This window comes from Drosophila nasuta, chromosome 3 (assembly GCF_023558535.2).
Source record: "Drosophila nasuta strain 15112-1781.00 chromosome 3, ASM2355853v1, whole genome shotgun sequence".
In the NCBI taxonomy this organism is placed as follows: domain Eukaryota; kingdom Metazoa; phylum Arthropoda; class Insecta; order Diptera; family Drosophilidae; genus Drosophila; species Drosophila nasuta.
Window position 1 is genome coordinate 22197773 of NC_083457.1, and position 26623 is coordinate 22224395.

A 26623-nucleotide genomic window follows, 5' to 3' on the forward strand; every position below is an offset into this window, starting at 1 on the left:
AAGCTAGAAAACTTACTTGTGCGGGAGTTTTTAAAGTGCGTCACTTATCGTAGCTCTGGTTACACAAATATTCAATCCACAAGGGGGGAAGTAATCTCGAAATCAATCTAGTAAAACCCAAATTTTAGAGAAACATAAAATTACTTAAAGCTCGGTGGGTCGTTCAACGAACTCAAACGCGTAAAGTGCTCTCAACAACTCAAACGCACTGGAATTGATTCTCGCAGCTCTTATAGAAGTGATCTGACTGAACGGGAATAATGTTCGAATATAGATTCTGGATAAAGATCGCATTGCTGTTGTCGTTCTGTGCACTAAACGTTTGTTTGTTTGTGATCTCTTGTCGCTATAGTTATCAGCATGAATGGATAAAAGCGAACACAAATTTCGAAGATTCTATGTTCGCCATGGACATGTGGAAACATTCACCATTTGGCAAGCTCAAGATTTACATTTTCAATGTGACGAATGCAGAGAAGTATCTCATTAGCCCCGATGAGAAAATACATCTACAGCAGATCGGTCCTATAACATACGAAATTAAAAGCTACAACGAAATACTCCATCGCGCCAAGGACAGTGTGAAGTATAAAAAGAATCGCTTTCTGTACATCGATTTTGTGCCCTACGAGAGCATTTCCCCGGACATTCTCAGCAAGACCATTATACAAGTACAGGCCAACAAAAAGTTTTTCTGCCCGCAAGATGAGATTTTTCATTCTAGCAGCGTCGACGATTTTCTACACAGCAGCTTTCGTCCTCTAAATAATGTGAGTAAAATAACACGCGATAAAACAAGAAAGAAAGCTACAGTCAAGTGAGCTCGACTCTGGGATACACGCTACCCATTTTATATTAGAACCATATTCGAAAAATATACCAAATTAATATGCTGAAAAAGTCTTTAAATATACCGAGAGCTATATTTGGTATATCGATTTTGTATTATATTAAAAAAATACCATAGAGCAAATACCAAACGGTGTGCCAATGCAACTAAGATTGCAGTAGACATTTTTTGTCACAACAAAGCTACGAATTTTGGTGTTTACAATAATAACAATAGTAGTTGTGGTTCCTGAAAATTTGGTTGCGATCAGATAAAAAATGTGGAAGTTATTAAGGAAATACTTTTGTATGGGCATAAACGCGTACTTACTATGGGTCGTAGTTGCTTTGGCTGACAATCTGGTATATTGTGCCGTCTATGGTATATTTTGAATGTGGTACTATATCGATATACCAAATATAATATTTTTGTATGTTTTTAGTATTTTGTAGTATTTTCGGTATATTTGAAAAATAATACCGCAATATTTTGCTTTTATTCAAAATGGGTAACGGGTATCTCACAGTCGAGCGCACTCGTCTGTAGCTTTCTGACTTGTTTAGTTTCTGAGTGTTCATACAAATAGACATATGTACATTTCCTGTAGGCACAAAGCTATAACACCCTTCTACCCTATATGTAGCGTGTATAAAAATGAAAGACTGATCTTATAATATGATTCAGTTATGATTCAGAGCGATAGTTTAAAGAGGCGGATCGAAGTTTTTTTAGTACTCTCTCTTTTTTGTATCATTTAGATATTAGAGAAGAAAGATGAGTATTTTACAGTCAACATTGGCCCGAAGCATGGAATGGAAAATTTCTTTCGCATACTGACTCTCAACGGAGAGCACTCGATTAAGACTAAAAATGGGGCAACTTTCAATGAAGGTTGTCCTATCAATGTACAAGGAGCATTTGACAACTCACTCTTTCCGCCCTTCATCACAAAGAACACCTCCCTGAATATCTTCGCAAGAGAATTGTGTCGAGTTATCCCACTTCATTATCAACGGGAGGAGTTTCAAGACGGTCTTAAAGGTTATAGGTATCTGCTCTTGCGGCCCAATGAGACAGCGCCTGATTGCTTATTTGAAACAAATGGCGTGCGATTGCCCAAGGGCATGTTTAATGTTCCGAAGTGTTTGTTTAACGGTGAGTGAAAGATCTATCTAGAGTTCTGCTGTCGTCTATTCAATTGTTTCTTGACCAGATTATCAGCATAAAGAGGATGTTCCCTTGGCATTCTCGGCACCACACTTCTATGGCAGCAGCTATAATTGGTCAAAGTATTTCGAGGGCCTTCAACCCAATGCTAAGGAGCACGAAGCTTTTATCCTGCTGGAACCCATGATGGGTATACCGATCAATGAAAGGCTTCGATTCCAGTCGAACACCATCATGCCCACTTGTGATAGGAACTTGGATAATAAGATTGTACCGAGATTTTGGTACGACTTTGTAAGTAATTTTGGCTTGCCAATCAGTATTTCGCAATACTAATTCAATATTTTTAGGAAATGGCTGAACTACCCTTTAATGTACTTTTCGTCCTTTACTTCAACGTCAACGCACTACCAGTGCTGCAGCCAATGATTATGGTGGTGTTACTGCTGGGCGCTATTTGGAGTCTGTACAAAATAGGAAGATTAGTTCTGCAGAGAAAACGCGTGGCAGAGGGTCAGTTTTATTATCATGTAAACACAACCAATATCATTAGCTGAATGGTAAATTTTGTAATGTAAAATCGCGACAAATTCGTTGCACTCTTAATCAGTTTTATTAATAAAAATCAAGTTATATCCGTATTAATATAGAGTTCAACTTTCTCTATCAACTCCGTAAAATATTTTACGAAGTTAGCTACTGAGAATGGGAAGCATGCTGAATATCACGTAAACGTCAAGTGGTTCCAAAGCAAAACAAGTATAGTAAGGTGTTGTAAATAAGGAAATAAAACAATTAAGCTGTATGAAAATCAAAATATTGACGTTCCATAAACGCGTCCTGCGCGATGTGCCCAATAGTGTTGTGTTTGTATTCTAGTAACGGCTTTTATACGAGTATATCAACATATGTATCTATGTGCATTATGCATTATTATTGTGAGTATTACATTTTGTAATTATCAATTTGACGTACAATTTTACCTTGCAAAATCAAGAGTCAGTCAGAGACCAAATTTCGCACATCCCAATAAAGGTTGAAAAGTCAATATAAAACAGTTCTCACAGTGGGTTGCTGTGGGCAGACAGAAAAATTTCCACAAGCACTTATAGTCATAAGTGCTATAATAAAATATGGTCATATTTAAGTATTATTATTATTGAGTTATTTACTTTCACACATGTAACCAACCATGTCCTGAACCTGCAGCCAGAACTGTGCTCAAAGCAAGAGCCCAAAACAATTACAATTAATTAGATAACAGGTTCGAAATTTGGCACAGCTATAGAATTGAAGAACAGTCAAGTCTGGAGTGCTAGAAACGTGCTGGCAAAACGTGATTCAACAAACAATGTCGATGAACAGTCTTCAACCTCAAATTTCCGCTGCACTCATGCGTATACGTAATAAATTTATATTTTTATATTGCAATTAAATATATAATTAAGTAGTCTTCATTATAGTGAGTGTTGATATTTTGCGCTTTTTGCAAATTTTCACACATCAATTGTGGCTACAAAATATTTGATTTCGCACATGGAAGATTACGATAAGAAATTGCTTAAACAGCATTATAATTCACTTCAATCACAAGCATTTTATTTACGAGTAGGATGAGAGTATTCGAGTATTTATTTTTTGGGCGTTTTAATTTAATTAGCGCGAGAATATTTATTATTATACCTACTTAGTCATATTATAATATAATATAATATAATATAATATATAATAAATAACGAAATCCTCTTCATGATGTTACCAAGCTCATTTTATGATGGAAATGTCAAGCTTGATTTGCGCACTCGGAAAACTCTGTTAACGAACAGTAACATACAAAATTTTTAAGCAAAATTCCTTATCCGAACGTTTCTAATATACAATATTTAATTTCAAGAAAAGCCAAATCTCAAATTTCATACATGTGTCAACTATTGTTAAGGTTTTGATAAAATTTTTTTTTTTGCGTAAATTACATGGAATTTTTTGGGAGTTTTCCGTCTAACCACTATCCCTAGCATTACGCATAGTGTATTTGCATACCCTAACCGCATAAACTTATATTAATAAAATGTACATCAATAGTTCACGATAAAAACCGCATTAACATTAACATGCCATCAATGTGAGGGTTTTCCTAAATGTTGCCCTATTTTATTTGTTGTATCATTTCGACGCTGCATTAAGAAAGGCATTGAAATTTATCAGAGCAAAACGAAATGTTTCAGATCTCCAAATATCAGCTCAAATTTCTTTTAGCGAAAATGTAGTGTGTTGCTCTTTGTAAATTTTTGAGAAATGTGGGAATAAAAAGTAGGATACTATGGAAAAGAAGAATAAGAATAGAAGTTAATCTAAAATAAAATAAAATAATAAAACAATAAAATTAAAATTCGCAAACATTTAAAGAAACCCGAAGCCAGAAAACTTACTTGTGCGGGAGAATATAGCCCTGGTTTCACAAATATTCTATTCCCAAAGGAGAAGTAATCTTTTAATCAATCTAGTAAAACCCAAATTTATTTAAAAACAGGAAAAGACTTAAAGCTCAGAGAGTAGTTGAACGAATCTTATAGCCTACGAATTATGTAGCCTTATCCCATTTCAATATCAAAGCGAGAAGATACACCATGGCCTCTATGGCTATCGTTATGAGCTTATGCCGCCCAAGAAGACGAAATGTTTTTCAGAACTGTTAAGTGAACCGTTGCCCAAGGACATGTTTGATGTATCTAATTGTGTGAACAATGAGTAGAAGTTCTATATAAAATGCAGCTAGTGTTCATTCAACCATTTCTTGTCCAGTGCCTTGGGTTGAAAAAGTTCCAACTGCCTTCTCGGCACCGCACTTCTATGGCAGCAAGTATAATTGGTCGGACCATTTCAAGGGCCTTAATCCCAAAGCTGAAGTTTTCATTTTGCTTGAACCCACGACTGGTGTAAAGCTCAAGGAGAGGATTCGCTTCCAGTCGAACACCGTCATGCCCAATTTAAATTATTTGAATAATCAACAGAGTAAGCAATAAAATCGTGCCCAGATTTTGGTTCGATTTTGTAAGTAATTTTCACTGGCCAATAATTTTTGTTCAATTTCAATTCAATGATCAATTCCTTTTTAGGAGATGGGTGAACTACCGCTTTATATGCGTATTCTCCTTTACCTCAATGTCAACGAAATGTCAATGCTGCAGTTAATCGCTATGTCCGTGCAACTGCTGGGCGCCATTTGGAGTCTGTATATAATTAGAAGATTAATTCTGTAGCGAAAATTTGCAGCTGCACTGGCAGGTGGTCATTTTAATTTTCCTTTAAAGCCATATTTTTAATAAAAAGTAGATTCTTTATTTAAGATAACATTTTAATTATTAGCTGCTGGTAAAACTTGTATTATAATATCGCGTTATATCGTTATTGATATCAAGACCGACTTCAACAACGAAGTTAGCACTAACTTGAACAAGAATCGAAAGACATCAGACAACTTCATATATAATACGAAATACTGAGTATAAAAAGCATGCTATAAATCACGTATACGCCAAGTAGCTTCAAAGCAAAACAAATTGCGTAAAGTGTTGTAAATAGGGAAGCAAAACTATTATATGAAAGGGGAAATATTGACTTTCCATAAGCGCGTCCTGCGCAATGTGCCCGATAGTGTTGTGTTTGTGCTCTAGCAGCGGCTTTTATACGAGTATATCAACTTATGTATCTATGTGCACTATTCATTATCATTGTGAGTTTTGCGTTGCGAATTTCGAGCGTTTTGTAATTATCAATTAGACGTGAAATTTTTTGCACGCCTTGCAAATGTTTGTGATTCGAAATATAAGCGCATGAATTGAGTCAGGCCAGAACACAAAACTCTATCTCTGAAAAGAGCACAACACAGCAGAGGTTGCAATGTCAATAAAAAACAGCTTTCATTGTGGATCGCAGGTGGCAGACATAAAAATTTCCATATTCCATAATAGACTTAACGTAAAAGTGCTATAATGATAGATGGTGATATTTAAGTATTATTATTATACACGTATTTACTTTCACACGTATAGCCAACAAAAGAGGGCGCAGCTCTTAATCCCCTGGACCTGGGGCTTGAACTGTGCTCAAAGAAAGACCCCAAAACAATTGCAGTTAATTAGATACCAGGTTCGAAATTTGGCACAGCTAAAGAATTGAAGAACAGTCAACTTTGCAGTGCTGAAAACGTGCTGGCGAAACGTGATTGAACAAACAATGTCGATGACCAGTTGCAAACTGTCTTCGTCCTCAAATTTCCGTTGCGCTGAGTGCGTATACGTCATATGCTTAACTTCTATAATACGAGTACCATGCATTTTCAGACTATATTTATATAATATATGATAGTGAGTGTTGCTGTTTTCCGCTTTTTGCAAATTTTCACACCCTAATTGTGGCTGCCAAAATATTTGATTTCGCACATGGAATATTACGAGAAGAAATTGCTACAAAACAGCATCAACATCCACATCAACAACAAGCATACTGGCTCGCTTGTTGTTGTTTGTGAGAATACGAGTATTTATTTTTATGCCCGCCATGCCTTATTTAATTAGCACTCTTATATGTATTTATATATGTATTTAATCATATTACTTAAATGATAAATAAAAAAAATGCATTTTGATTTTGTTACCACGTTCAATTTATGACGTCTATATTCAGCTTAATGTAAGCTCAAAGGAAATATGCACTCGGAAAACTCTGATAGCTAACAGTTGATTTAAATGATTACTAATAAATTTCAGAATCAAAACGGGGAAAATTTCGAATAATATTATTTATTTACATGACTTATTTACACTTACAAATTAATCAATGCAGTAATAATATTATTCTAGAGAATTAGAGCTACGTGTAGCTTACAAACAATAATGAGAAAACAAAATACAAAAAAATGGTGAAAATGTTAACAACCGTTTAACTGGAAATCTATTAAAATTATTAAATACACAAAAGAGTGACGAAAAGTCTCAGAATTACACACAGTGGCTTACTCATTTGTTTGCCCCTTTTTATTCAAATTTCCAAATATTTACGTTTAATTCGTCATACACTTGTATTAGGTGCAATGTTATAAACTCTTACGATAATATTTATAAATGATTCATTGTGGTTTTTATAAAGACAGGTTGTCTATTAATAGCTGCCCGCGCCATGCTAAAATATATGCTTAAATTTAGCTTAGAACTCTACAGACTATATACTATATATAGACTTACATATTCCCCTTAATGCAATTATCAGTCTTAACCGCAAGCTGGGCGCCAGGTACAAATCATAAGAAAACATCACATGAATAAAAAACTTCACGAACTTCCAATAATAAAGCTCAAATTTTTAGAATGTCTGGAATAAAATATGGAAAAAATTTATATATACTACATTTGGCTCAAAACAAAGACAATAATTAAATAATTCCATTTTGACGAAATCTTTCCGCATTGTTAAAAGTTTTCCAAATCAAACTAGAAACGAGCACGCGGCACGCGGAGTTTAACGGCAATTAGAACCTGCCCACAAACTGAATCATGACGAGATGATGGGCATGCGCAGCAGCTGCCCAGACACTCGAAGTTAGACCTGACTGAATATGAGGTGCGTTCAACAATTGCGTCATAACTGGAGTCAGCGTCTGATTTGCCAAAATGAAAACAAAAACGTATTTTTCGCATTGGGGTGCGAATCAGCGCACATTTTCGTATATATAGGGGAACGATTCTTAAAAGTTCATCACACAGAACAAACGCAGCCAGCACTCAACACTCAAAACTCTCAAGCACTCAACCAAGCATTCACCAAAAGGATATTTTAATATTACTAAAATGGAATTTACGGTAGGCATCAACTGCATCCTGTTATTAAGTTGACATTGATATTTCGTTCATTTGGAATATCGATATCGTTTACATTCGAAGGCTAATCGATAATGATAACAGCAATTCGATTTAGTATTTAAAACTCATGGATAATGTTAACGACAAACCTAATCAATATAATTTATTTCTCCAGCAATTTTATACATGGTTAAGCCTGGTGTTCACCATTATCATTTGTAAGTTGTCGCAGTGCAGTGCCAAGCCCACTTTATACGATCTGGATAGCTATGAGCACAGCTACGATCCCAGCTACGGTCATAGAAGCTATGACAGCGGCGGCAGTGGAAATACCTATGCTCTAACATACGGCCAGCCAATAACAGCACAACACTTGGATAAGCTTGACACAGGCTATTACTATGTGGACAACGGGTATATTGCTCCCGTTCCCAGCAGTACCAGTAGCTCCAATCAACGCAGTCTCAATGCCTACAGCGGCGATGTCCTATCCGATGGCTACAGGTTTGCACCAATTGCCCGCTACAGGAGCACACGCACCAAGCGCAAGAAGCTCTTTGTGCCCAACTTCTTTGGCTAAGCACTCGGCACACCGAAACTGTCTAAGAAGTGTTAGACGAGAGTACAGACTGACGATGATGTTTGTTATATTATACAATTGTTTTAATACCTTATTTAATACTAACTAGGCTAAGTATTGTGATTGACACACCAACAAGTACCTTATTTGTATTTTAATATTATAAGCAATAAAAATATTACACAAATTCAGAAATTAACACTCTTTAAAACATACACTGTAATATTTTTCGAGGCTTTTGTAAAATAGGAAATGATTTCATGCCTAACGTGACATGTTTCAGTTTTTTGAGAATTAGTTTTCTAAAGCAGGAAATGATTTCATGTTTACTCCAGATGGCTTTTCATGTAAAGCAGCATAATTCACTATTTAAGTAAATGTTTAGCGCGAATTTGACAGCAATATGTTAATTGGCTACTTAACTGAGGCGGCTAAATAGGCAAAGCAAACAAATATGAGAAATGACTAGAAACAGTTTAAGTAACCAGTAATGTTGTAGGCGAGTATGTATTAAGAAAGTGAAAACTAATCTCTTAAAATAAAATGTAAATTTTATTAATAAATAAATATTTTATTTAAAAATACTTAACAAAATATAAAATACAACTAACGCACAATAACAACTAATAGCAAGCTGCCAACCTAACGGACAAATTCAAAACACTAGAAACTATGTTAAAAATAATACCAAAAGTTTGATAGCAATGTGACCGCAAGTGTGAAAAAACATCAGCGCTCAGCGGGAATCAAAACAATGGCTTGCTTATGATTATCGATTATTTCGATATCGATTAGTTTAAAGAGGCAAGCGAATGGATAGAAAATGAGCCAAAACGAAATTACTTGTACCATAAGCAAGGCTGCTATATAATTTGAAAATAATCATAAAATTTCACAATTAGACAAATGATATGTTTCGGTACATTTAAAATCCTACACTTAGATAACAATTTACGGTCACCCTAATAAAGACAGCTGTCAGCTATCGATTTCGTCATTTTTAACAGAAAGAAGAAGAAATATTTGCAAACTAGACTGCAGAAAAGTGCACTTCGTTTTTTCGTAAAAGATGAGTTTTATGCAACCGAGTCCCGTGAAATATGCTTGTTCATGTGGCATACTAAATCCAATAAATAAACTCTTCTTCTGCCGCCACTGCCCAAAGTTACGATGTGGCTTCTGTGTGTGCCACGAAATTGAGTCACACTTCTGCTCCAATTGTTTGGAAAATATACCATCGTCGGAGGCTCGACACAAGAAGAACTGCTGCGCCAACTGCTTCGATTGCCCATGCTGCCAGCACACGCTGTCCGCCAGGGCCACCACTGTGGCCGTGGTGCGCAAAACGGAAGAGGCCAAGGAGGGTGAAAGTGGTGCACCGGAAGCCGCGCCCAGTCCGAAGCCCTCGGCGATGCCCACAACTAAGAAAATGTATTACTTGTCATGCCTGTCGTGCCGTTGGACTACGCGTGACGTTGGCATTCCCGATCAAGGCGTGGCCACGGGAACCTGGCCAGACAACGAGTGCCTGTACCAGGTGCGATTCAATACACTCATGGAATACTATCAGACGGTGGTGTTACAAGAAAAGCAGGAGAAACAGGAGTTTTTGCGTCGCAAGGCCCCCAAACCACACAAGTTTCCAAGTCTGACAGATCGCACAGGTCTCACGGTGTCACTAATACGTCGCCAGATCGGCTGGACCGACAAAAGTTTACCGAAACCGAAGCCAGTAAATATTACATCCGCTGAGGCAGCTGCAGAAGTGGAAGCACTTCCGGCCGACATTTTTACGCAGCCAATCAATCTTCGCAACATTACGACTATAGCTCAACGGCACAGCCAGCCTGCGGATCAACCGACCGCGGTGAGCAAATTGTATCCACAGCGACGTTCATTGTGGATCAAGCGATCGCTGCGTTGTCGTCAATGCGAGCACAATCTCATTAAGCCGGAGTATCATCCTACATCGATCAAGTATCGCATTCAGCTTTTCGCCAGCGCCCATGTGCCCGAGGTGGTCATGGTGCGTTGTGAGCAACCATTGCAGCCTGGCCAGAGCAATGCCATACTGCTGAAGTTCACTAATCCCACGATGTACGACATGACCATAAGTGTGCTCGATGCTCCGCCCCAGGAGGTGCAAATCAATGCGGATGCCTTTCAGCAAGCATGTCGCATCAAAGAGGAGGCGGTCACATCGTCGCCACTGCTGAAGTCATCAGGTGTGACGTTGGCACGTCAGAATTCCACACGTGAAGTCAAGCGAGAAGTGAAGGAGAAAGCCAATGCAACAATTGTGCCGCTGGAGAGCGAATTTGTATTAAATCAACGCGATGATTCCAAGGAGTTTGACGAGGATGTGCAAGCGCCCATTGAGGAGCCGAAATTTATTGTGTGGCGCAAGGGAAACAAAGTGCTCTTGAGACTTCAGTTTACTCCATCGCCAGAGCTGCAAACAGGCAACGAAGTGACGCTGGCTTTCTGCATGCAGTACACATATGTGAACACTGTGACCAACACACAAGACAAGAAGGAGCCCACAACACATGCTCTCTACTCACGCATCTTCATTCATGCTGGCGACATTGTCAACTAGACATGAACATTGAGTACACGCAACTAAGTATATCGATATTAATCCCCGCTTTATTAATGCTAAACAAAAATGTATTTATGTTATTCATTTCAAGCCATTGCTTGGCCGTAAACTGCATCCATTCTATATATTGGCAATAAACTCATACGAACTAATGTTGTGGTATCTTTGGTGCTCCTGTCCACTTCTCGCTCTGCTGCCACAAAAATCGGGAGGCCTTCTCATCGGTAGCCACATCGGCCACCGGCTTTGGCCTGCAATCGCTGAAATACTCGCCAGTAATGCCCTCTAAGGAAGGATCTAAGGCTGCGTACAATGTAGTCTGCGCACCACTCTTAGGCGTCTTTATGAAAGGCCACAAAAGTGGCTTAAAGACGAACCTGCAAAAACAATGAAATGTAATCGGAGTCACCTTAAAATCACTTCACACTTACTGCACAATGGCGGATTGCAGAATAGCGGAATTGCGGAAGATTTCCGTGTCCACCAGACCAGGATGCAGTGCAGTCACGGTTACGCCGGTGCCTTCTAAACGTTTTGCCAACTCCCGTGTAAACATTACATTAGCCAACTTGCTTTGACAATAAGCATGCGTCTCATCGTAAGATTTTTCGCAGTTCAAGTCATCCACGTTCAGCTTGTGCATTGTGTGCGCCAAACTGGACACATTGACAATACGACTGGGAGCAGCTTTCTGTAAATCAAATTCAGCTTAGTGCAGAGCTTGAGGGGCGTGAAAAGTATTGCTCACCTTCAGCAGGTCAAGCAACAGACTGGTGAGCAAAAAGTGGCCCATGTGATTGACGCCTATCTGCATCTCGAAGCCATCCTTGGTGAGGCGACGTGGTCCCCGAAAGATACCCGCATTGTTAATCAAAATGTGCAGTTTACTCTGCTCTTTTTTGAAGCTGAAATAGATATTGATAATAAGTAAAGTTAGAATATAAGCTAAAGACTGAATAATCAGAAGCATTATTTTGAACGTCATTTTATTTGAATTATTAAACAACGACGTATTTGAGTTTATATCAATTGTATTAACTCGATTTTTAAATTATTAACAGCTGCATATAAAATTTTGTTATTTAAGCGTAACTGGTTATCAAAATCAATAAACATAACTTTTACTTACTTCTCGGCAAATTGGCGAATCGAGTCAAGCGAAGCCAAGTCGAGCTCGCGATAGAAAACATTTTCATTCTTCGTCTCCTTAATAATTTCTTGTCGTGCCTTTTCCGCTCTGGCCTCATCGCGACAGGCCATGTACACAGTGGCTCCTCGTCGTGCCAGCTCCAGGACAGTCTCCTTGCCAATGCCCGTATTCGAACCGGTTACAATCACAATCTTGCCCGTCTCATCGGTTTTCTTCTTGAACTGCCCACCTTGCATATAGTCTCTGAAATACATATGAGTATATATATGAGATATATACTATTTCGAAATAGATAGTAAAGCAGTCTAGGTTACCTGATAAGGTAAATCGCTAGACCGATTAGTGCCGGACCGGCAACCAGGGGACTCAGTAAACCATCGGCAATGTTTGGCATTTTGTGGAACTGTTGACTGTGGTGACTCTTCAATTGAACTGATCAAATATAAGTAGAAACAATGCTCTTTAAACCGATAATTGTGGAATATCACGCTGACGCAAAAGCATACTTCGGAAAGTGGTAGAACAAAATCGGAGAGATATGAGAACTGTTATCAAAATACTGGTTTGTTCTGAGTTTCAATTTCACGAATTTTTTTAGTTCAACCATTTAATGTCAAGTCATATCTTATCAGAGAAATGAAACCCTCAATCATTCGTAAAGTGGAATGCTAATTATCCGTGGGAACTTTAGCTCGTGGACAATACAATGTCTATTAATCAATGCATAATTATGTATGTATATCAAATGATAAATTACTTTATGGTATAATCATTCTTTTATTTTTTGTAATAGACTGCCCTATAATTCTGGTTGGTTATTAAAGTGAAATCCGCCTGAAAATATTAAATTACGTTTAATTCAAACTTTGAGAATTATTTGATTTGCCATCATGATCAACAAAATGTGGTACTAATTTAAAATGCATTTCTTCAATATTTCTGTATATTAAAGGATTCCAACAATTGGCGACTACTTCTAATAAATAAAAAGCTATTGTCTATTGTGATATTATTAATATACAGTCTAGATATAAAAGAAATAAAAGATATTCACTCTTGTAATTTGATATAAAACGAAATAGAAATTCGCCAGCAACACGATATTAACAAACATTCTGGAAGTTATGATAAGGTTCATTGATTTGAAAAATTATTTCAAATTAATTAATGCTGACCTAAAACATTAAAATCGGATTAATACATGCTGAAAATCTAATTATTCGCTTAATGATTGTGCGTTTACTTTAATTGATTGTTAATCGTACAAACATAGCTTCAATTTGGCTTATTCATCTCGTAATATGAAAATGTCCACGCGTACTCTCCAAATATTTTCGGTGGCGAATAACATCTGAATCTTGTATTCGCCTTGGGGCAAGGGCAGCGTCTGCAAGAATGTATCGCTAAACACCAGATTGTCCACAATGATATCATGCTGAAATTTTAAATGCAGATACAAAAAAAAAATAATGTAAATAACTATAATAAAATTGAGAAGCCTCACCGTATAAGGACAAGAGTGATTAAGATTGGAGCGCGAAGAAATGGCGTCGAGAACAAGTTTCTCAAATGAAAGCTTCTTGGTTTGTTTTACAAACTTGCAAAAATCGATGGTGGAATTATGCAAAAAAGGCTGAAAGCTATTGTAACGACGCCATATGCTCAAGTTGGCCTAAAGGAATATTAGAGTAAATATAACTAATGTTAAAATCAATTTTGATTTAGACTTACCGATACAGTATCGATGGGTAAAATATACAATTTGAGATGTACCTGAACGCCAATGATGCCTCTGCCCAACAATTTAAGTTTGCAGGTCTCAAAATCGGCAAAAGTTTTGTTGTAAGTCTCGCACTTGATATTGCTAAATCGCGATTTTGATTTTTTGCCATCGCTCATGACCAGGAAGCCAACAAGCACTGCTAAGAGCATCAAATATCGACGCGCTCCTCTGTCCATTGCTTTGCTAATAATGAATTTTATTTTCGAACAAATCGTTTAATATATAATACATAAGTTGAACAGGTAAGACTCATGTGCTAAAAATCTATTATACTTAATTTGCAATCTATTAAAATTCGATTAGTTACGGCCATCTCTCTCGAAATATTAAACTGCAATTGATTGAAAACATATTTTCCATTATAAGTATGATTTTTCTCTTCTTTGTATGTAGTTAAAAAGAACTGAAGGTAATTAGTCCGTGTCAATCTAACATAGGGAGTTTAAATAAAGAGTTCCAAGACAATGCCAATAGCCAAAGGAAGTGTTTTGAGAAAACTTTTCCAGAACAATAAATTGCAAAATTGCAATTCAAAGACAAATGAAAATTGGCAGTTTAAAATTTTATTTTTACAACCAAAAAAAATGTAAATATTTTTATTAATTAAACTCATATTTTCAGAAGGAAAACTTTCCAAATATTCAAAAAGTTATTTTAATATAATATAATAAAACTAAATAATTATTAAAGGATTATCTTATGGAATATTATTGTGTTTAGATGTGGAAACCTAAAAGATGATTTATTCGGCTTGCAGAATGAAAACTTCGATCTTAAGTTTTCAGGACGTATTGATAGCTAATCGCAATTGGATCATGTAATCGCCCTGTGCCAGCGTCAACGATTGAAGCAACTGGTCACTGAACACCAAATTATCCAAAACAACGTAATGCTGAAAATTATGGAATACAAATGAGAAATGCAAATATTAATGCACATAAAAGAGATAAATTCAGAATAAAGCTACCTTTATTGGAATGCGACCCAAAAGCTTCATACACAATCCACTTAAACGAAAGCGTTATCCTATGACTCAGAAGATGATAATAATTAAAGGTTTTATTGTATACAAACGGTTGGTATCCATTATGACGATGACGATCCTATGGGAATACTTTTCATTACTATTTCAGTTATCAGCAAGCGCACAAACTTAAAAATAAAACTAATATAAAAAATAACAAAAAAAAATTTATTGCAAAGTTGAGAATCTCTTTTACCTGCAAAATTTAAAAAAATTTAATAATTAATTCAAAATCGTTTTAATTAATTAAATCGTTGCATTTATTGTCAAATTCTCAAGCCACAGTTAGTTCGTACTGCGCAGTAAATTAATGTTTTCAAGGTCTCAAGTCTAAAATAAATCTTATCTATTGTGCTACAACAGTTGATAAATATATAACAGGAGCTTTGTATTATATCAACAAATTGATTGTTGTCAAATAGTTTTCATATTTTGGCACACTTTATAGTTGCAAAAAATCTAAAATAAAGAACATATGCTTCAAGTTGAAACGCCATCGTTAATTTACAGAATTTTTTGCTAACCAATACATTTGCATTTCTTCGCATGACAAGTTACTATCACAATAATAAAAATCAATACTCAACTTAAAATGAGTCAAATTTCGCACAGATATAAAAATGAAAGTTGTTCGAGAATTTGTCGCTCTCGCGGCATATTTATAAAAGTCCTATACCAAGGTTAAAGGTTTTAGCTTCAATTTCAAAACTTTGGGAAGCGTCTGATAAACATTATGCATAAACATTCTTAAATAGAATTCGAAAAGCTCGTTGAGCCGGTTAAATTTGTCGTGCATAACTGTTTACGAGCATAGTTGCACATTAAACTGAAACCCGAGCCCATCATATAGATAGCTATGGGCAGAATGAGAGCTGAGCGACGAAACTCATTAGAAAGCCAGCTGACTGGCGGCTCAAAGAGCATTAAAAGAGCCCAAAAAGGGGAAGGCGACCAAAGCCGAAGCCGAAGCTCAGCTCAACGCAGCCAGTTAACCAGTTTACAACGAGCAGCCGTCCAGTGAACAGCGCAAACGGCAGTTGGAAATTGGCAATCCACAAAGTTGGCAGTCGACAGTTGGCAGAGGCAAAGACAACAATACGCAGTGTTTTATTCTCGCATTCCTCCCCGCGCGTGTGTCACCATTTATCAATTGGAAATCTAAAAAATACAAAAATAAACGAGTGAAATCTGTTTTGCATTCAAATCCGCTGTTTAGCCAAAGAAACCGAAATGAATCAACTACCAAAGCGAGTTTGGCATGCGACAGCCACGCCTGTTATTCGACGCACTGCATCTAAGATTGCAGGCTCTAAAGCAGCCAGTTCGCAGTTATTGCAACGGCGTGAGAACTCAGCGACAGCGACCGCAGAGGCCACAGCAGCTGCAACAGCCGATGCAGTGTGTCCACATCTGGGATTGGAGCAGGAGGCAGCAACTACACCACGCATACATGCGACAGCCGAGTGGCAGAATGCTTTGTCCTATCAGGAGATACCGGGACCAAAGCCATTGCCCATACTTGGCAATACTTGGCGGTTAGTATACAAGCATAGCAAACTTACACTTACTCAATCGAAAGACTTAGGCGACAAACTCTGCTTTCACTTCTGCAATGCGACGATTAATGATTAATGCAATGCAAGCGATAAAAAGTCTGCGTTGTTTTCTTGTATTTCACTTGCTGTTGCTTCTCTTGACCCAATTATGCAGCATTGTAAGTCAACGAAGCTTACATGTATACGTATGTGTGTGTGCGTGTGTTCGCTTGTGGCCATTGTCGATGATAATCTCGTTTGAGTGTTGAATTTTTGCTTTCAAGCATTCATTTCACTGACCATAACCAAACGGGTTTTCCAGTTTCCCATTGAATGCTGCCGCTGTAAACCACGTTGCAAACTATTATAAATATTTAACAATCAATTGTGAATGGTTTGCAGATTCTTGTGGATTCACCTTAATTCACACCCAATCTGAGCCAATGAGCCAACTCTGTTGGTGGCATCCGCATAACATCATCACAAATAACAGCACATTTGGTTAGCATGCTCTCTCATAAAAATAACGCACTCTCTTTACATCTATCTCGCTCTCACACTTTTCATATACTGTCGCTGCTGCTGCTTCTTCTTATTAGCGTTCAATTAGCGCCATTTTTCAAGGTCGCCAACAATGTGTGAATTTTTGGTGCAAGCTGAAAGGGAAATACGCAAATTGTAAACAATAAATGCTTAGTTTACTATTCATACACACTGCAATTGTATTTGTGCAAGTGCGCGTGTCTATGAGCAATAAATAATACATTAAGTTACACTGATTGGCATATTCGAAAAACTAATTGGTTGCAGCACGAACCACTAAAGAATGTAATGACAAAAGCTATAGTTAGACGATATATACACATACCATAAATCAATATATATATATTTCACCGTCATAAATAAACTCATAACAAGCCAGATTAGTCGCAACATAACACTAAATCTCCTGTCTAGACGCTTTTTACTAGCGTGGCTTCAGCGGTTTTAGTTAGTTATGGGCAAACAGTTGCAGCCGTTACGACTGCGTTAATATCGACAAGAGTCGCATCTCTAATTGCTGTGCAAATTGCTCAATAGCTTTTCGCATAGTGCTTTTCAATGACAACGCCGCAATTCAAAATGTATTATTCGCTTTTCACCTTGACAGTTTGATGCCAATAATTGGACAATACACGATCTCGGATGTGGCTAAAATCTCATCACTGCTGCACGACAGATATGGCAGAATTGTGCGCTTCTCTGGGCTGATCGGCAGACCTGATCTTCTCTTCATCTACGATGCGGATGAAATTGAAAAGGTAAGCACAGAGTGTAGATGGATGGATGGATTCACCACACCGGAACAATATATATTAAAAAGCTGCTGGCTGGCTGGCTGGCTGCCTAAGTAACATGCTCGACTGCACACTGAAGGCAGCAGCGTATTTACTCCAAGTACACTCAAATAATTTGTGACGCTTTTAAGTTGCAAATTGCTGACAATGGGCATCCCCTTGTTTTTCGTTGTTGTTCTTGCAGTGCTATCGGAGCGAAGGACCAACCCCCTTCCGGCCATCGATGCCCAGTCTGGTCAAGTACAAGAGCGTTGTGCGCAAGGATTTCTTTGGCGAACTTGGCGGCGTTGTTGGCGTGTAAGTAAACACTTCTGTTCGATGCCATCATCCACTAAGTACTAAAATAAAATTAATTCGATTATTCTATAGTCATGGTGAGCCATGGCGTCAGTTCCGCTCGCGTGTTCAGAAGCCTGTGCTGCAGTTATCCACCATACGTCGCTATCTACAGCCACTGGAGGTCATTACTGAGGATTTCCTGGAACGCTGCGAGCGGCTGCTGGATGCCAACGAGGAGCTGCCTCTTGATTTCGACAATGAGATCCACAAATGGTCCTTGGAGTGTGAGTATTGTTTTGATGTCGACAATGAAAGTTAACTTTAACTTTATAAATAGACATAAGTTAAAACTAACTTAATGCACCATAATATAATATTTCCTAAATATTAAATCAATCACACTTGTCCGTAGGAATTACACAAGAATAATATAAGTAAAAAACAACAAAATATATTTAATGCCACTAACTCTCTAGATCTCAACATCAAATTCTCCCCTTCTTTAAAATACTTACCCTTCAATCAGAATCATAAAAACTTTTAATTTAACATAAATAATCAAGTTAGGTATGTGGCTCTAGATTCTATAGACTAGTAAATAAGAAAGTAAATATTGACAACACAAACAGCATACCCGAAGGTTAAGCTGCGAATGTTAATACTTAAAGTTACTTCTCCAGTAATAAACATAAACATGTTACAATTTATCACTCTACTAAGCTATGAAATGCATAGTTCGTTTCGTTAACTACCACTTGTGATAATAACTTATTTTCCAACTTTTGTAGGCATTGGACGTGTGGCTTTGGATGCGCGCCTGGGTTGCCTGGAGGACAATCTGACGCCCGACTCGGAGCCACAGCAAATTATTGATGCCGCCAAGTATGCGCTGCGCAATGTGGCAACCTTGGAGCTGAAGGCACCCTACTGGCGCTACTTCCCTACGCCACTTTGGACGCGCTATGTCAAGAACATGAACTTCTTTGTAGGGTGAGAGCAACATGAATTTTCTCCTCTCTCTCTTCCAATCACCTGCTAATTTCTCGTTTTTTGCTTAGTGTGTGCATGAAGTACATACAGAGCGCAACGGAGCGCCTGAAGACGCAGGATGCCAGCCTACGTAATGGAGAACCATCGCTGCTGGAAAAGGTGATCATGTCGGAGAAGGACGAGAAGATTGCTACCATAATGGCATTGGATTTGATACTCGTTGGCATCGACACGGCAAGCTACAAATACCTTAATTTATTATTCACAACTAATTGAACTTCGCACAGATATCCATGGCTGTTTGCTCAATACTTTATCAATTGGCCACACGGCCTGCGGAGCAGCAAAAGGTACATGAAGAACTGAAGCGTCTGCTGCCGGATGCCAATACCCCGCTGACAATTCCACTGCTCGATCAGATGCACCATCTAAAGGCATTTATCAAGGAAGTCTTTCGCATGTACAGCACTGTCATTGGGAATGGACGCACACTACAGGAGGACAGCGTCATCTGTGGCTACCAGGTACCCAAGGGAGTGCAAGCGGTTTTTCCCACAATAGTCACCGGCAACATGGAGGAGTATGTCACAGATGCGGCCACATTTAGACCCGAACGCTGGCTGAAACCTCAGCATGGTGGAACTCCTGGCAAACTGCATCCGTTTGCTTCGTTGCCCTATGGATACGGTGCTCGCATGTGTCTTGGCCGCCGGTTTGCTGATCTTGAGATGCAAATTCTGCTGGCCAAGTTGCTGCGCAATTACAAGCTGAAGTACAATCATCCGCCACTGGACTACGCTGTGACCTTTATGTACGCTCCCGATGGACCACTTCGCTTCAAAATGTCGCGAATTTAATGATAGTCTTTAAGCTATGTACTAATTATAAGCACTCCCTTCACTTTATGTATAAAACTGCTTACTAAAACATTCTAAATAATAGTTTTCAATTACCAATCTATATATTTTTCTACCCTTTCCACAAACAGATCATTATCTCCAGAAGTATAAGGTTTTTAAGTTTAAAATGAGCTGAGTTTTTTAACAGTAAAAATGCCTATGTCAACCAAGGTATAAAGAAATACAGTTTCTTGGTTTTATGTTTTTGTAATAATGTTTACAAAATATTTTCTAACAACTACTTGTAACTTATTTCTATTTGCGTTTCCACATGCTATACCAATTCTTGACAGTTTTCATGCTTTTCTCAGCATCCGCCTTAGTTTCCCCAGACAATTCGTAGACGATATCTGGCTTGTACGATTCTCGGGCCTCATCCAAGATTGTACAGAAGATTTCGCATTGCATATTGGAGTTGAGCTTCTTCTCATTATAGTTGCGTGCCTTCAGTCTGTCGTATAGCGTTGTGTTGGGACATGTGACTACGAAGACAGCTTGGAACCAACGCTCTGGGAAGAAATCACAGCTGTGATATTCCACGATGTTGCCGCCTTCGGCCATTAAAGGTTCCAGGTGATCCATGAGCTAAAATGCAACAAATATTAATTAGACTATATGAAATTGTAAAATTTATATAACTGGCATACCTTATCTTCATCCAGAACGGGACAATCATATTCCTCGTCGTATTCCAACACAAATTCCTCATCCTTGGCAATCTTTGAGCAGTCCAACCATGTGAATTTCAATTGTGCGGCCAAACGTTCGCACAAATATGATTTACCAGCACCGGGAGTACCTGTGCATTGGAAACATTGTGTTTAATGTAAATATTTTAATTATATATATTAATTCGTACCGGTTACTAAAATATTTGGTTTGCTCACTTCCGTCATCTTCTGTTTGTTATTTTTTTGTTATTACTCAAAAAACGTGAGCTTATTAATCTTCTGCCCATTGGTATATTTTAGTATTCTATACTATTCGGTTTACGGTCTTATTAGGCGGTGAAGATATTAAAAATTTGAATTACCATCGTTTGAAAATGTGTCTGCTCATATATGTTGTTGAATCAATCAACAAAGGCTATATTAAAAACTCATGTTTGTATTTAAAGTATAAGCTTCTCGTAACAAGACTCCAAAATTATTATATACTATTATATACCGAGAGTAAGACCAGGGCTGCAATGGTAAAAGTATAATAAGCGAAAAGTATCGAGTGTATTTCGAGTACTTCGGCGCGTGCAGCTTCTGACTTCAAACTAAATAAAGGATACACATATTTTTTGACTAAAAAAAATATTATATTGACAAATTTCGTAATAAAGATTACTAATCATTTTAAAGACTCATGCATTTCCATTGAAAATGAAAAAAAATAACGTTTGATTTCCGTATTATATTATGTTTTTCTGTTCTTCTTTCTTTTACCGTTTTTCTTCTCTCTTTGGTAGTAGTTTTGTACTCACAGATGCATGTGCGTATGTATCTATTTTGGCAATTCGTACTCTGCTGCTACTTACACATATAAACATACATACATATATAAACATAAACCTACATACATACATACAAAGTTACTTGCATACTTGACTAGCTAGAAAAGTTCAATTGAATCGGTCATCGGCTGAAGAACGGATCTGCTTTTAGTGCACTCATAAATTTAACATCTTTTTTTATGAAATGCCAAACGAAAGGCAGCACTCTGACGAAGAGGATCAAAAGCAAAATCTAATTAATATGAAAGTCGAGCCCGAACGTCGTCAACATGTTCCCTATATTTTGAACGGTGAACTCTATCGTATCGAAAGTCAGAATGGCGATAATGTGACAGTAAGGTGCTGCTATTGTCCGCCGGATCGTATTTATCGCGGTAGCATACGCTCTACAGGCAACTTTCATATGCATATCAAGGTAACGGACTGTCATTTTAATTCAGAGTATTTTCTAATTGCAATTTTGAAATAGCGCCGACATGTATCTTTGATGGGTAAATTGCACGAAATGAAGGTGGCAGCTTTGCTCGAGCGACGTGATCAAATTGCCAAGAATCGTCGCTTAGCCAAATGTCGTAAGAAATCAACAAGTCCCGTTGTAGCTTCGGCACCCTCTCCAACGCCAATTGCAACTACAACAACGCATCAGCTGAAAATAAAAAAGGTTTTTCAACGACATAAACAAGAACATCACGAACAGGAGGAAGCGGCAGCCATTCGAAGCGTAAGAATTACAAGAAAAACACACTCTTGTCTCTATCTAACTAATAGACAAAGATAGCGCTTAAAACGAGAGCAAGCGAGAATGCTATGCACCGTTATATTTTGCAGACGCTATACACTTGTGTGTGTGAATTTCAGTATATGTGTATGTACATATGTACATGCATTCACACTTGTGTATATAGTATACATATTTGCATATTTATGTAATTGCTTAATAAGTATCTGGCTGTTAAATGAAACAGGTAAAATTTATAAACTCTCTTTTTAGTCGATTTCGCTGTGCGACTCTTCGCAGGATAACATCAGTCAAAGCTCTGGAAACCTCTCAACGTCCCAAACTCAAGACAACAACAATAACAATACCAACAACAATGAAAATACAATTATCAAACAAATGAATAATTCACAAAATCTAGAGGATTTAAAGAAGGTAAAATTTTTTTAAAAATTTGTATAAGCTTATAGTCTTAATTGTTGTAAATTACAGCCGTCAGATAATTCAACAATATTTGAAAATATTCAACTAACAACAGTTACCGAGAATTCGACAACTTTGCCTCGTGCTTTAAATGTGAATTTCATCAAGCCCGAGCAACAGCAACAAGCGATCGTTGTGCAATCGGAAGCGGCTATCGATCTGAGCAGAAGCTCATCCTTTCAGAGCGACGATATGCAGAGTATTGAATTCACCACTGCCATACAACAATCGAGTGGTCAAGAGTTGACTACCTATCTGAATGGATCGCGAGGCGGCGACGTGCTGCTAAGCATTGACAACACATTGCGTAATATAAAAGATGAACTACAGGCGCGTAATCAAATCGAACACAAGCGCTTGCTTTTTGACGTGGCCAAGTTCAAGTTCCAACATCCCAATTTCAACTTTAATCTCACTTAAAAGTGCAGCTTTACTTTGTTTCTGTGAAATAAATTCGCTGCAATATCTCATATCTATAATATTAATTAGCTAATTATCAAGTTGTTTTTCGATGTTCAGTATTTCAAACGGAAATAAACCAGTAAAACCAATCGAGTACTTATTATCGATATACTTTGTGTATGCCAGATAAAGCATCGATACCTGTGCTGCTTGCATTTACTGCGGGTAACCAGTTGCGACTGTATTGTTTGTTGTCTATACTATTAGTTATAGATATGTGTTTAACTGTGTGACTAAAGTGATTTTACTGTTTAGAAAATGGACGACAAGAACAAACTAATTAATGTCGATAATGATTCAAGCTCTAGTGATGATGACGAGCAACTATTAACAAAGAAACCGCCCCTCTCTTTACCTGCTTCGCACTCCAATGAAACGGAAGCTTCGACAAGTCGAAATCAGCCACAAGTTTCTGAAAACGGGACTTTTGACACTAGCATAGATGTACCACCCCTAATAGGCATTACTGCTGACGCTCCAGTAAGTGCATTTTACATTTATCTTTGCTACCCGCGAAAGCAATTGTGATGATTCATGCATATGCTAAAAAAAAGTAATCGTCACTTGCGCAAATACAAAACACTTGTAAATCGGCTCACACTTTACTCCAATTAGAATGATGTGACGACGCTACAAAACGGGAGCCACAATGTGGAGCAGAGTCCTGAACCTGTATTCCATATCCGATCACGTACATCGGCAGCGCAAATTAATAAAATACAATACGAGGTATTTAACGCATATTTTGTGCGATAACATTATCACTACATAGCAATCTTATCGCAATGTCTTTGCAGAGTCTAGACTATGATGTTTGCGATAACGCCTTGTTCCAGGATGAGCAACGCCAGCGATTACAGGATCGCTTCTCACTGCGCACAAATGTCATCCGCTGGATTATCTTCATACTCATTGGCATCATGACAGCGCTAATTGCCTGCACCATAGATATTGTCATTGAGGAATTGTCGGAATTGAAGTACATGTTTCTGAAGTCATGTAAACGATACATCCACTATTATAATTAATTATAATATACCAACTTATATATCTCTTCTTGCTTTTGCACAGCTGTGGACAACAATGTGCCCATATCGGACAGGGAAGGCGGGGATCTGGCATTACCGTTCCTCTGGTGGATTCTGCTTAGCATTGTACCGGTGGCCATTGGCGCCAGCATGGTGACGTTTATTGAACCCATTACAGCTGGCAGCGGTATTCCACAGGTGAAGAGCTATCTGAATGGAGTCAAGGTGCCGCGAATTGTGCGCATCAAGACGCTGGCCGTGAAGTCCATTGGTGTCATCACCTCCGTGGTGGGCGGATTGGCTGGTGGCAAGGAGGGACCCATGATTCATGCCGGTGCCGTGGTAGCAGCGGGAATTTCACAGGGAAAGAGCACAACGTTCGTCAAGGATTTCCGCATCTTTAAAGCGTTTCGCGATGACCACGAGAAACGTGACTTTGTCTTGGGCGGCGCAGCGGCAGGCGTTTCGGCTGCTTTCGGCGCACCAATTGGTGGCATGTTATTCTCACTGGAGGAAGCGGCCAGCTTCTGGAATCAGAATCTCATCTGGCGCACACTCATTGCGTCCATCATCAGTTCATTTACACTCAATATTGTGTTGTCTGCATATCATGGTCTGAAGGACTTTACATTCACGGGTCTCTTTAATCTGGGCAAATTTGATCAGCCGCTTTCTTTTGAATACTTTGAGCTGCCCATCTTCATGCTGTTTGGTGTGACGGGTGGCTTATTGGGAGCCGCTTGGAACTATTTGAACATGCGCATCAACAAGTTTCGCAAACGTTATGTGCCCTGGAAGGTGGGCAAGGTGTGTGAGGCAATACTCGTGTCAATTGTGGGCGTCTCCATGGCCGCTGGCATGATCTATTTCATCAATGATTGTCGACCTCTGGGCAATGATCCAACGATACATCCAGTGCAGCTGTTTTGCGAGGACAACGAATACAATGCCGTTGCCGCACTTTGGTTCCAAACACCTGAGGCAACGGTGCGAGCGCTTTTCCACGATCCGCCAGGTGAGTTTATCTAATCAACTGTTTTGCTTCATTTTAAGATTGCTTTTTTTCTGCCGTCAGGATCACATAAAATTCTCACGCTCGCCATGTTCACGTTGGTCTACTATGTGCTATCGTGCGCCACCTTCGGCTTGAACGTTTCGCTAGGCGTGTTCATACCCGTTGCGCTGGTGGGCGCCGCTTGGGGACGCCTCATTGCAATGCTGCTATTCTATCTATTTCCCGCAGCAGTAGGTTAACTCAGTGCTTTACCAGTTGTTCTTTATTTACATAATGTTACTCTCTTCCAGCAATTTCTGCATCCCGGCAAGTATGCACTTATTGGCGCCGCTGCGAATTTGGGCGGCGTTCTGCGCATGACGATCAGTTTATCCGTCATTCTTATGGAGACAACGGGCGTCGAGACTTCGTTCTTCTTTCCATTAATAATTGCTTTGATTACCGCCAAATGGATAGGCGATTCCTTCAACGAGGGTGTCTATGACACTGTCATCGAGGTGAACAATGTGCCCATGTTGTCCTGGGAACCATTGCCCCAATACAAGGGCCTGACAGCCAATGCCATAATGAGCCAACCCGTCATCTGCATTAAGCGCGTAGACAGTGCCCATTACATTTACGACGTGCTGAGAAAATGCCAGCACAATGGCTTTCCAGTTGTGGATAATGTTGAGGGCGTAAGTGCATGAAAGTCTCTAAATACGAAGGCATTTTTAAGTTCAAGCTTTGCTTTACAGGATCGCCGCTCTAAGGGTCGCGTTTGTGGCATTATATTGCGCTCCCAGCTGATTGTCATCCTGCTCAAGTCTCTTTACGTAGAGAACAAACACTTCTGGCTGCCAGAGACAACTATTCAAACGTTTAGGGATGTGTATCCGCGCTATCCTTCCATTAAGGCAACTATTATGCTCACTCTGACATACTTGTAGCTTTATTTTCAACTTGTTATTCTTTAGAGCGTGCGACCGTTGGACAGAAAAATCAATTATACGGTGGACCTTTCGTTGTTTATGAATCATTCGCCCATACGAGTAAATGCGGTTAGTATACCTTCATAATTTTGAGTTTGTTTATCTCTAAATATTATTTCGGTTTAATTTGCCAGCATGATTGCGTACCTAAAATATTCAACATATTCCGTGCTCTGGGACTGCGTCATATGCTGGTCATCAACAATGAGAACCGCATTGCCGGCATCATAACGCGGGCTGATTTTATTTACAAGTGATGTCTGGATAAGAAATTGTTTCTTATCTGTATTATTCGAATACCCAAGATCTATAATCGTTACTTTTATATGTGTTTATGTAAATTATGTCAAATACAGGAAATTATTTCTAAAGACAATATATGCTGGGTATTCTTGGCGTTAGATGGACGATG

At 38.5% G+C, this 26623-nt stretch overlaps 8 protein-coding genes and 2 long non-coding RNA genes across 11 annotated transcripts; 6 read left to right on the forward strand and 4 right to left on the reverse strand.

Moving 5' to 3' along the window:
• Positions 1-6975: 6975 nt before the first annotated feature.
• LOC132791111 (uncharacterized) lies at positions 6976-7907 on the reverse strand. 2 transcript variants are annotated; one of them, XR_009632870.1, is made up of 3 exons: positions 7854-7907; positions 7240-7366; positions 6976-7177 (listed from the first exon to the last, which is right to left on the reverse strand). It is a non-coding gene; the product is annotated as an uncharacterized LOC132791111 (long non-coding RNA). The 2 variants fall into 2 exon arrangements; XR_009632869.1 differs by lacking the exon at positions 7854-7907 and adding an exon at positions 7713-7836.
• On the forward strand, positions 7769-8630 carry LOC132791110 (uncharacterized). The gene is made up of 2 exons (XM_060799913.1): positions 7769-7854; positions 8030-8630. Exons 1-2 carry the CDS (start codon positions 7843-7845, stop codon positions 8432-8434), a joined length of 417 nt encoding a protein of 138 aa, XP_060655896.1. The 5' UTR covers positions 7769-7842; the 3' UTR covers positions 8435-8630.
• Positions 8631-9426: 796 nt separating this feature from the next.
• Positions 9427-11188, forward strand: LOC132790806 (dynactin subunit 4). Its single transcript, XM_060799511.1, has one exon. The coding sequence runs from the start codon at positions 9504-9506 to the stop codon at positions 11031-11033; it is 1530 nt and encodes a 509-aa protein (XP_060655494.1). The 5' UTR covers positions 9427-9503; the 3' UTR covers positions 11034-11188.
• On the reverse strand, positions 11185-12621 carry LOC132790807 (retinol dehydrogenase 12-like). The gene is made up of 5 exons (XM_060799512.1): positions 12501-12621; positions 12166-12429; positions 11785-11941; positions 11468-11727; positions 11185-11413 (listed from the first exon to the last, which is right to left on the reverse strand). Exons 1-5 carry the CDS (start codon positions 12578-12580, stop codon positions 11185-11187), a joined length of 990 nt encoding a protein of 329 aa, XP_060655495.1. The 5' UTR covers positions 12581-12621.
• On the forward strand, positions 12577-13301 carry LOC132790808 (uncharacterized). The gene is made up of 3 exons (XR_009632830.1): positions 12577-12748; positions 12819-12918; positions 12980-13301. It is a non-coding gene; the product is annotated as an uncharacterized LOC132790808 (long non-coding RNA).
• A 170-nt stretch (positions 13302-13471) lies between these two features.
• Positions 13472-14145, reverse strand: LOC132794052 (uncharacterized). Its single transcript, XM_060804274.1, has 3 exons — positions 13918-14145; positions 13691-13858; positions 13472-13621 (listed from the first exon to the last, which is right to left on the reverse strand). Exons 1-3 carry the CDS (start codon positions 14143-14145, stop codon positions 13472-13474), a joined length of 546 nt encoding a protein of 181 aa, XP_060660257.1.
• A 1837-nt stretch (positions 14146-15982) lies between these two features.
• LOC132792063 (probable cytochrome P450 301a1, mitochondrial) lies at positions 15983-20104 on the forward strand. The gene is made up of 7 exons (XM_060801289.1): positions 15983-16528; positions 17679-17829; positions 18050-18162; positions 18235-18428; positions 18933-19134; positions 19203-19368; positions 19422-20104. The coding sequence occupies exons 1-7, from the start codon at positions 16224-16226 to the stop codon at positions 19989-19991; spliced, it is 1701 nt and encodes a 566-aa protein (XP_060657272.1). The 5' UTR covers positions 15983-16223; the 3' UTR covers positions 19992-20104.
• A 96-nt stretch (positions 20105-20200) lies between these two features.
• LOC132792079 (adenylate kinase isoenzyme 6 homolog) lies at positions 20201-21151 on the reverse strand. Its single transcript, XM_060801307.1, has 3 exons — positions 20893-21151; positions 20681-20832; positions 20201-20618 (listed from the first exon to the last, which is right to left on the reverse strand). The coding sequence occupies exons 1-3, from the start codon at positions 20927-20929 to the stop codon at positions 20289-20291; spliced, it is 519 nt and encodes a 172-aa protein (XP_060657290.1). The 5' UTR covers positions 20930-21151; the 3' UTR covers positions 20201-20288.
• A 364-nt stretch (positions 21152-21515) lies between these two features.
• Positions 21516-23286, forward strand: LOC132792069 (protein stand still). The gene is made up of 4 exons (XM_060801296.1): positions 21516-21949; positions 22004-22255; positions 22526-22687; positions 22745-23286. The coding sequence occupies exons 1-4, from the start codon at positions 21719-21721 to the stop codon at positions 23153-23155; spliced, it is 1056 nt and encodes a 351-aa protein (XP_060657279.1). The 5' UTR covers positions 21516-21718; the 3' UTR covers positions 23156-23286.
• A 59-nt stretch (positions 23287-23345) lies between these two features.
• LOC132792061 (H(+)/Cl(-) exchange transporter 7) lies at positions 23346-26589 on the forward strand. Its single transcript, XM_060801286.1, has 9 exons — positions 23346-23677; positions 23813-23926; positions 23995-24196; positions 24269-25240; positions 25301-25470; positions 25531-25917; positions 25978-26136; positions 26197-26280; positions 26346-26589. The coding sequence occupies exons 1-9, from the start codon at positions 23456-23458 to the stop codon at positions 26466-26468; spliced, it is 2433 nt and encodes an 810-aa protein (XP_060657269.1). The 5' UTR covers positions 23346-23455; the 3' UTR covers positions 26469-26589.
• The last annotated feature ends 34 nt before the right edge of the window (positions 26590-26623 follow it).

What these genes read in the sequence shown, in the direction of transcription:
- LOC132790806 (XM_060799511.1), top strand. Translation starts at nt 9,504, where the DNA reads ATGAGTTTTATGCAACCGAGTCCCGTGAAATATGCTTGTTCATGTGGC.
- LOC132790807 (XM_060799512.1), bottom strand. Translation starts at nt 12,580, where the DNA reads ATGCCAAACATTGCCGATGGTTTACTGAGTCCCCTGGTTGCCGGTCCG. An exon ending in ATTCGCCAATTTGCCGAGAA is followed by an intron (nt 11,942 to 12,165) that starts GTAAGTAAAAGT and finishes TATCTATTTCAG; the next exon opens with CTTCAAAAAAGAGCAGAGTA. An exon ending in CTGCAATCCGCCATTGTGCA is followed by an intron (nt 11,414 to 11,467) that starts GTAAGTGTGAAG and finishes TTGTTTTTGCAG; the next exon opens with GTTCGTCTTTAAGCCACTTT.
- LOC132794052 (XM_060804274.1), bottom strand. Translation starts at nt 14,145, where the DNA reads ATGGACAGAGGAGCGCGTCGATATTTGATGCTCTTAGCAGTGCTTGTT. An exon ending in TACCCATCGATACTGTATCG is followed by an intron (nt 13,859 to 13,917) that starts GTAAGTCTAAAT and finishes ATATTCCTTTAG; the next exon opens with GCCAACTTGAGCATATGGCG. An exon ending in ATCACTCTTGTCCTTATACG is followed by an intron (nt 13,622 to 13,690) that starts GTGAGGCTTCTC and finishes TTAAAATTTCAG; the next exon opens with CATGATATCATTGTGGACAA.
- LOC132792063 (XM_060801289.1), top strand. Translation starts at nt 16,224, where the DNA reads ATGAATCAACTACCAAAGCGAGTTTGGCATGCGACAGCCACGCCTGTT. An exon ending in ATACTTGGCAATACTTGGCG is followed by an intron (nt 16,529 to 17,678) that starts GTTAGTATACAA and finishes TCACCTTGACAG; the next exon opens with TTTGATGCCAATAATTGGAC. An exon ending in TACTCGTTGGCATCGACACG is followed by an intron (nt 19,369 to 19,421) that starts GCAAGCTACAAA and finishes AACTTCGCACAG; the next exon opens with ATATCCATGGCTGTTTGCTC.
- LOC132792079 (XM_060801307.1), bottom strand. Translation starts at nt 20,929, where the DNA reads ATGACGGAAGTGAGCAAACCAAATATTTTAGTAACCG. An exon ending in ACCAAATATTTTAGTAACCG is followed by an intron (nt 20,833 to 20,892) that starts GTACGAATTAAT and finishes TCCAATGCACAG; the next exon opens with GTACTCCCGGTGCTGGTAAA. An exon ending in CCGTTCTGGATGAAGATAAG is followed by an intron (nt 20,619 to 20,680) that starts GTATGCCAGTTA and finishes GTTGCATTTTAG; the next exon opens with CTCATGGATCACCTGGAACC.
- LOC132792069 (XM_060801296.1), top strand. Translation starts at nt 21,719, where the DNA reads ATGCCAAACGAAAGGCAGCACTCTGACGAAGAGGATCAAAAGCAAAAT. An exon ending in ACTTTCATATGCATATCAAG is followed by an intron (nt 21,950 to 22,003) that starts GTAACGGACTGT and finishes ATTTTGAAATAG; the next exon opens with CGCCGACATGTATCTTTGAT. An exon ending in ATCTAGAGGATTTAAAGAAG is followed by an intron (nt 22,688 to 22,744) that starts GTAAAATTTTTT and finishes TGTAAATTACAG; the next exon opens with CCGTCAGATAATTCAACAAT.
- LOC132792061 (XM_060801286.1), top strand. Translation starts at nt 23,456, where the DNA reads ATGGACGACAAGAACAAACTAATTAATGTCGATAATGATTCAAGCTCT. An exon ending in GTACATGTTTCTGAAGTCAT is followed by an intron (nt 24,197 to 24,268) that starts GTAAACGATACA and finishes GCTTTTGCACAG; the next exon opens with CTGTGGACAACAATGTGCCC. An exon ending in TTGTGGATAATGTTGAGGGC is followed by an intron (nt 25,918 to 25,977) that starts GTAAGTGCATGA and finishes TTTGCTTTACAG; the next exon opens with GATCGCCGCTCTAAGGGTCG.